This window comes from Sander lucioperca, chromosome 18, assembly GCF_008315115.2.
Source record: "Sander lucioperca isolate FBNREF2018 chromosome 18, SLUC_FBN_1.2, whole genome shotgun sequence".
NCBI classification, from domain to species: Eukaryota; Metazoa; Chordata; class Actinopteri; order Perciformes; family Percidae; genus Sander; species Sander lucioperca.
Genome location: NC_050190.1, coordinates 26,235,358 through 26,244,386, shown reverse-complemented (window position 1 = coordinate 26,244,386; position 9,029 = coordinate 26,235,358). Strand labels below are relative to the sequence as shown.

Sequence of the window (9,029 nt, the reverse complement as noted above, 5' to 3'; positions counted from 1 at the left end):
CACACACACACACACACACAAAGAAAAGCGTGCAGTCATGTAAACGAATGAATGCAACAATTTGTGTACGTGCAAGGAAAGCCGTAGGCTCAAAACCACAATGCACACACCCCTCTATTGGCCAATAAACACACACACACACACACACACACACACACACACACACACACACCTGATGTACACACACACACACACCTGATGTACACATGTGCGCGTGTATGTATATGTAGACTATGGGAAAATAGGGTCGAAACTGGTTGAAAAATACAGAAATTACCTTTTAATCTGTCCTTACGTGTGCTGGCTTTCACTACTGCAGTGTCTGTCTCACTGAACCGAAAGTTCTAATTAACTGTGTGTGTGTGTGTGTGTGTGTGTGTGTGTGTGTGTGTGTGTGTGTGTGTGTGTGTGTGTTCTCAGGCCATGGTGGCGTGTTACCCAGGAAACGGGGCTGGTTACGTCAAACACGTGGACAACCCGAACTGCGACGGGCGCTGCATCACCTGCATCTACTACCTCAACAAGAACTGGAGCGCCACGGTGCGTTTACTGATAGAGATCAGGGGGAATTTAACCCTCCTGGTGTCCTCGGGTCACATTTGACCCATTTTCAAAAAGTTTCTATATCAGAAATTTGGGTTTCTATCAACCAAATTATAAAATAAAAAAAATTAAATATAAAATTAAAAAAAATAACGTGGATGGTTCCGTAAAATAAATGATCAGTTCACTACTTGCATTTAATTTGGGTGTTTTATTAAATTTTATGGCATTTCAAAAAAAAATAAAAAATAATTATACACAAGAACATTGAAAAAATTGACAAAATGTTTTAAAAAAAATTGATTTTAAAAAGTGGGGAAAAAAAACATTAAAAAAAAAAAAAAAAACATCAGAAAAAGTGACAAAAAACTTGGAAAAAAATGAGAAAAAGTGTCGACCAATTTTAGTTTAAAATTTTGACCCAGAAAATCAACACGTTGCAGGTCAACGGGAAGACAAGTGTCCAAAATTAGCACCATCACCAGCCAAATGCTGGTAAAATATGCAAGTGGCTGCTAGATTTGCTTCACTCACCAGCCAAAGAAACAACTGTAATCTATTGAATGGCTGGTAAAATTCGAACATACTGGAAATTCTTTTTATTAGGAATAACCCCTTGAGATGTAGCCCCTTGAGATGATCTAATAAGACATACATCAAATAATTAGGCAAAACACATATACAGTCATGTGAAAAAATTAGGACACCCATGCTAAAGTTGACTAAAAAGAGGAATAAAAAAATCATCTTTTGCAAATTGATCTTAATGCCTTAATTAAAAAAATGAGGAAAACTCCAACCTTTAAGGACACCAATTTTCTTTGTGAATGAATAATGTATCGTAAAGAAATAAATGTTCTTCCTTAAAATACAGGGGTCATAAGTCAGTACACCCCTATGTTAAATTCCCATAGAGGCAGGCAGACTTTTATTTTGAAAGGCCAGTTATTTCATGGATCCAGGATACTATGCATCCTGATAAAGTTCCCTTGGCCCCCACATCATCACATACCCTTCACCATACCCCCACATCATCACATACCCTTCACCATACCCCCACATCATCACATACCCTTCACCATACCCCACATTATCACATACCCTTCACCATACCCCACATTATCACATACCCTTCACCATACCCCACATTATCACATACCCTTCACCATACCCCACATCATCACATACCCTTCACCATACCCCCACATCATCACATACCCTTCACCATACCCCACATTATCACATACCCTTCACCATACCCCCACATCATCACATACCCTTCACCATACCCCACATCATCACATACCCTTCACCATACCTAGAAATTGGCATGGGGTACTTTCCATAAAATCATCTCTCAATGCAAATCAGACCAGCTATTAGGCTAACTGACATAAAACCATGCCAATCAATTTCCAAAAGATGATTTTTTTTATTCCTCTTTTTAGTCAACTTTAGCATGGGTGTCCTAATTTTTTCACATGACTGTAGGCTGTTCATCTACTTTATCACATGACATCTGACCACCAAGAAGCCAATTCTCCACCTTTAAACATGACTGAGCGTCTGACGTGGAAGATTACTGAGAGAGAAGGGGACTTTTACAAGCATGTGTAAGGCTTCAGCATGGCATCACTACACAACAAAAACCTCAGTAGACAAAACATTTCATTAAATCTTGTGTGTGACAAATATGTCAAAATCTAAGCTATGTCTAGCTGCTTTGTCTAGGAAGTGATTAGCAAACTTAGATTTATATGTATATTTTTTTTTACATCACACACGGAAATGTACATAAAAAAATTGTTGCATCGATAATCGGTTTAGAGTTGAATCGTGAGGTGCCGATCGATTCCCACCCCTATTATGACTTGAGTCTCTTTGTGACGATGTCGAGGTGAAAAGCCAGAAAAACGGCCCTGTTCTCAGCTTTGTGACGATGCATTTTCCAGCTGATCCGAGAGGCTTTTTAAAGACTTTATTCATTATTATTATTATTATTATTATTATTTATTCAATCAGCTAAAGGAGGAGAAGTTTCTCAACGCATGAACGAAGACTTCATCAGGAAGGGGAAAGTTAGTCTGAAAAGTAACTACCTCAGAATAATGCAGTTACATTCCACAGCTGTTGATGAAATCAGCTGTTGATAAAATCAGCTGTTGATTAAATCAGCTGTTGATAAAATCAGCTGTGACTGACAGATTTTACACACACTCATTTTCTTAATCCTTGTGTAGTCTCCCCCGTCGACCACGTTGCAACTTTTAGTTTTTCTGGGTCAAAATGTAAAGAAAATTCCAACGTTTTGGTCGTCTTTTTCGACACTTTTGTCACTTTTTTCAAGTTTTTGTAACTTTTTCTGATGTTTTTGTAACTTTTTTCAAAGTTTTTGTAACTTTTTCTGATGTCTTGATGATTTTTCGGTGCTTTTTTGACATTTTTTTCCTACGTTTCTCAACGTTCTGTTATAATTTTTTCTTTACATCCTATAAAATTGAATCAAACACCCAAATTCAATGAAAGTACTGAACTGATCATGTATTTAACTTGTGAAGAGCGTCCTAAGGAACCATCCACGTTATTTTATTTTAAAATTTGTCCAGAGTTAAGAGGAAATGTTGACGTGACAGCCAGCTGATGTGTGTGCGTGTGTGTGTGTGTGTGTGTGTCGTTGATCTAGGAGCACGGTGGCGTCCTCAGGATCTTTCCGGAGGGGAAATCCTACGTGGCCGATATCAAGCCGCTGTTCGACCGGCTGCTGTTCTTCTGGTCCGACCGTAGGAACCCACATGAGGTGCAGCCCTCCTACGCCACCAGGTAACCAACCAACTGGTCTGCACCCACATCCGGGATCGCTCCGTTGCCGATGAAACACATTTCGGCCGGATGTCCGTCCCCTTCCTCTTTCTTTGCAACCTGATCTCACGGAATTCCGTGAAATGAACACGGCCCTTTAACTTAAAATCCGTGGCAGTTTCACGGAATCGCAAAACATTCCGTGATGGGCCCACGGAAGAATTCCGTTAAATAAACACAGCCCCTTTAAGTTAAGGAGACGGTCATGGGTGGGCTTACGGTTCCGGAAAAGAACGGGACAGAAAATAACAAAAGCGACTTTAGGAAAGGGAGACATGCGGGACGTTAACCCTGGTCTCCTGGGTGAAAGTCCTGTGTTTGACCCACCCACCCCCCCAACCAACCTCCTTACGCGGAATTTCGGCCTTATAGCTGTTACACACCAACCAGACGGCCGACCGTCGGCAGTAAAGCCAGTCGGACTGATCAGTCGGGTCCCCAAGGTCCAAAAAAATGCCTCAAAACACACTGAGGAGACGCCGACTTGAGCGTACGCTCTGCACGTGCGCGAAACGTAATACGTCTCCATAGCAGCAGGCGGCGCTGCTCTGTATTGTTTCCCAGAAAATGAAAACCGGCAGCTGATTGGACGAACGCGTGACGTGGGTCTGGTTTCTCCGGAAATTCACAGCCAGACTGTCATGGCGGCTCGTTCAGAATACGATCTCATATTGGACTAAAATAGTTCACCGAAACGTGTTTCTGAAAACATTTGAAGAGAGAAATAGGCCGTGCAGTTGCTGAATCTGTCTTCATTTCAGATCAACAAAGGTCAGTTTAAAAGATTTTTGTCAGATTTTGAGAAGCTCATCCGCTCGCCATTTCCGGGTGAGTCCGGAAATTGACAGAAACTTCGAAAAAAAAGTGTGTGAAAAAGACGACCAAAACGTTGGAATATTTTTTACATTATAAAATTGAATTTGGGTGTTTAATTCAATTGTATAGCATTTGAAAATTCTTTTATAAAATAAAATTGAAAAAAGTGACAAAAATGTCCGAAAAAGTTTCAAAAACGTCAAAAATGTCCCATGAAAAAAGCTTCAAAAACGTCGGGAAAATGTGACTAAGTAATGTCGAAAAGTGACAAAACCATCGGGACCAAAATGTTAAATTTTGACCCAGAAAAACAAAAAGTTGCTTGTTGGTCGATGGGAAGACATGCGCATGTTTGCAGAAGTTATTAAAATGCAAGTGATTTAAAATAAACTTCGTGCTAGAGCTGCAAAGATGAATCGATTAGTTGTCAACTATTCAATTAATCAACAACTATTCTGATAATCGATTAATCTGTTTGAGTCATTTTCTAAGACGATAATTCTCTGATTCCAGCTGTGTGAATATGTTCTAGTTTCTTGTATTTCTATGTATTCTATTTCTATGTCTATGTATTTGTGTTAGAAATTCTGTGGATGAAAAACTACTTTAAAAAGGAAATCCAGAAACTGAATTTTAAGTGCAGTAAAAAAGTAACAACTGACTCATTAATACTACACAAGCGACTCAGAGTACTGGCTCAGAGTACTGGCTCAGAGTACTGGCTCAGAGTACTGACTCAGAGTACTGACTCAGAGTACTGGCTCAGAGTACTGGCTCAGAGTACTGACTCTGTTGTTGTTTCTGTTTCAGGTACGCCATCACAGTTTGGTATTTTGACTCTGAGGAGAGAGCGGAGGCGAAGAGACGCTTCAGAGACTTGACAGGTACAAATACACAAGTATTTATAAATATTTCATTTTGATCACTTTAGTTGTCACCTTGTCAACGGATAGTCGATAATCTGTTGGAGTTTGTTTCAGTCTGTAAGTAATTATACAAACAATGAAGCAAAAACACAATGACAATACAACTTTTTTCAACATACTATACTATGACTTCTTTTACTTTTTTCGACATACTGTACAATGACTTTTTTGACTTTTTTGACTTTTTTTGACATACTATACTATGACTTTATAATGTATTTTTCAACATACTATTCTATGACTTTTTTCTACGACAAAGTATGACTTTTTTATGACTTTTTTTACTTTTTTCGACATTCTATAACTTTTTTCAACATACTATACTATGACTTTATAATGTATTTTTCAACATACTATTCTATGACTTTTTTATGACTTTTTTATGACTTTTTTCGACATACTATAACTTTTTTTCGACATACTATACTATGAATGTTTTATGACTTTCTTCGACATACTGTACTATACTATGACATTTTTGTGAAATTTTTCGACATATACTATACTATGACTTTTTGACGTACTATACTATGACTTTTCTGACTTTTTATTTAATACTATACTATGACTTTTTATGAGCAAAATGTCACATACTTTGATACCTACATACTTACCTTCCTACATTTTCTTCCTTTGACTGAATTTATATTCTTATTTGCATTTTTTCATGTGTTGCAGCTCCAGCTGATAGTTTGCAAACGTCGCCCCCTGGTGTTTGACACCCTGCTCTGCAGTAGAGGACAGCAGGACTCGCAAAGCTTTCTGGGAAAGCTAAAAGAAAAGGAAAAAAAAAAAAAGGATCACTCTGCGTCCCGTCGTCGCTCCGGTTGTTGAAAGAACCTGACGAACGACGCGTTCAAGTAACCTGCAGCTGCTCTGGACTTTTCCTGCTTTACGTGACGTTTGTGCAATGCTCTCTGTGAGACGGAGGAAAACGGTGGACTTGCACCTTTTTAAGCCTTCGGCTCGCTTCAAACTAGAAGAGGAGGAGAGATGACGAACTGTCTTTGAGGTTTACAGACAGCAAAACATCAGAGACATGATGCTTACAATGCTGTGTGATAGAAAGGTGTCTTGTTCTGGAGAAAGTGAGCACAACATAATGTGTGCATCGAAGAAAACAACTTGTATGCAAAACGATCTTGTTTGCACAGAATATGGAAATGTTTCGTGTTCGAAAAACCTTTTCTTATACACACAAGATAATAAACATCAGGGGTGCTCCGTAAGAGACTTAATTGTTAAATGTTGAATGGATGCTTGACTGTAGGCAAATTCCGCATGTTCAGCACTGAACTAAACGTTCTCTAATTTACGCTAGCAATAAATTGAAAGTGCACTAATTGAACACTTTACAGTTTACCTGCAATTACTACCAAATTAATAGTTCTTTCCTGGAAACTTTGTAGGAAATTTGACGGACAAATCTTAACAAAGAACTTCTTTTGTTTTTCTTAACTGAATGTTCACAGATTACTTTTTCCGAAACTTTCAAGGGCATCTTTGCATTGAGGAAACTGCTCAAGAACTGTGAGGAAAGTTAGAAAAGGGCCAATAAGTGGACCTTACGATATTTTATTTGATTTATTTGTCAAGTTACTGTTTCTCAGGATAACCTATTAGTATAAAATATCGTTTAGGAACCGGTATCGATGTTCCGGTATTGGTATCAAAATTTTTTCACGATAGTCAGCCCTGTTGTGAACAGATGAATAATTGATGCTCCGTTCAAACGGCTCTACAAAAACATCATTAAGCCCAAGTCGCCATCTTACACCGCCTTTTTCACTGCAGCCGGAGATACGCTTTAATACAACATGTTGTTGTAACTGCACTGTGTTTGGTGAAAGAGAAATATTTTGTCTGTCTGCATTCACTGAATGCTATGGAAACTGTCACAATATTTACCGACTTGTGGAATTAAATTCAAGATTGTGTTTTGTTTCTTGACTGGTTTATTGTACAATACAAATGTTGATTAAAAAAGTCATAGTATAGTATGTCGAAAAAAGTAAAAAAAAGTCGTAGTATAGTATGTCGAAAAAAAGTCATATTATAGTATGTCGAAAAGACTAAAAAAAAGTCATAGTATAGTATGTCGAATAAAGTATAAAAAAAGTCATGGTATAGTATGTCGAAAAGAGTGAAAAAAAAAATCATAGTATAATATTAGGAAAAGAAGTACCAAAAAGTCATAGTATAATATGTCGAAAAAAGTCATAGTATAGTATGTTGAAAAAAGTTTTAAAAAAAAAAGTCATAGTATAGTATGTCGAATAAAGTTAAAAAAGAAAAAGTCATAGTATAGTATGTTGAAAAAAGTCGAAAAAATGTCATAGTATAGAATCTTGAAAAAAAGTCATAGTGTAGTATGTCAAAAAGACTAAAATAAAGTCATAGTATAGTATGTCGAAAAAAAGTCATAGTATAGTATGTCGAATAAAGTTAAAAAAAAAAGTCATAGTATAGTATGTCGAAAAAAGTCACAGTATAGTATGTCGAAAAAAGTAAAAAAACACAAACAGTATGGTATGTCGAAAAAAAGTCATAGTATAGTATGACGAAAAAAGTAAAAAAAAGTCATAGTATAGTATGTCGAAAAAAGTAAAAAAAAGTCATAGTATAGTATGTCAAAAAAAGTAAAAAAAAGTCATAGTATAGTATGTTGAAAAAAGTCGAAAAAATGTCATAGTATAGAATCTTGAAAAAAAGTCATAGTATAGTATGTTGAAAAAAGTTTAAAAAAAAAAAGTCATAGTATAGTATGTCGAATAAAGTTAAAAAAGAAAAAGTCATAGTATAGTATGTTGAAAAAAGTCGAAAAAATGTCATAGTATAGAATCTTGAAAAAAAGTCATAGTATAGTATGTCGAAAAAAAGTATAAAAAAGTCATAGTATAGTATGTCGAGAAAATATCATAGTATAGTATGTCGAAAGAAGTAAAAAAAAGTCAAAAAAATGTCATAGTATAGTATGTCGAAAAAAGTAAAAAAAAAACTCACAGTATAGTATGTCGAAAAAAAGTCATAGTATAGTATGTCGAAAGAAGTAAAAAAAAGTCAAAAAAATGTCATAGTATAGCATGTCAAAAAGACTAAAATAAAGTCATAGTATAGTATGTCGAAAAAAGTCACAGTATAGTATGTCGAAAAAAGTAAAAAAACACAAACAGTATGGTATGTCGAAAAAAAGTCATAGTATAGTATGTCGAAAAAAGTAAAAAAAAGTCATAGTATAGTATGTCGAAAAAAGTCATAGTATAGTATGTCAAAAAAAGTAAAATAAAGTCATAGTATAGTATGTTGAAAAAAGTCGAAAAAATGTCATAGTATAGAATCTTGAAAAAAAGTCATAGTATAGTATGTCGAGAAAAGTAAAAAAAAAACTCACAGTATAGTATGTCGAAAAAAAGTCATAGTATAGTATGTCGAAAGAAGTAAAAAAAAGTCAAAAAAATGTCATAGTATAGCATGTCAAAAAGACTAAAATAAAGTCATAGTATAGTATGTCGAAAAAAGTCACAGTATAGTATGTCGAAAAAAGTAAAAAAACACAAACAGTATAGTATGTCGAAAAAAAGTCATAGTATATCCATCCATCCATCCATCTTCTTCCGCTTATCCGGTAACGGGTTGCGGGGGTAGCAGCTCCAGCAGGGGACCCCAAACTTCCCTTTCCCGAGCCACATTAACCAGCTCCGACTGGGGGATCCCGAGGCGTTCCCAGGCCAGGTTGGAGATATAATCCCTCCACCTAGTCCTGGGTCTTCCCCGAGGCCTCCTCCCAGCTGGACGTGCCTGGAAAACCTCCCTAGGGAGGCGCCCAGGGGGCATCCTTACCAGATGCCCGAACCACCTCAACTGGCTCCTTTCGACGCGAAGGAG

The 9,029-nt window shown here is 36.7% G+C and overlaps 1 protein-coding gene across 1 annotated transcript in view; it reads left to right on the top strand.

Annotated features, from left to right (window-relative positions):
• The window catches only part of egln3 (egl-9 family hypoxia-inducible factor 3), a 19,828-nt gene extending 12,747 nt beyond the window's left edge, over nt 1-7,081 (top strand). The window contains exons 2-5 of the mRNA XM_031318557.2: nt 421-540; nt 3,227-3,363; nt 5,029-5,102; nt 5,823-7,081. Of these exons, the coding sequence (XP_031174417.1) occupies nt 421-540; nt 3,227-3,363; nt 5,029-5,102; nt 5,823-5,863 (372 nt within the window). The 3' untranslated portion in view covers nt 5,864-7,081. The remainder of the gene's footprint in view (nt 1-420; nt 541-3,226; nt 3,364-5,028; nt 5,103-5,822) is intronic.
• The last annotated feature ends 1,948 nt before the right edge of the window (nt 7,082-9,029 follow it).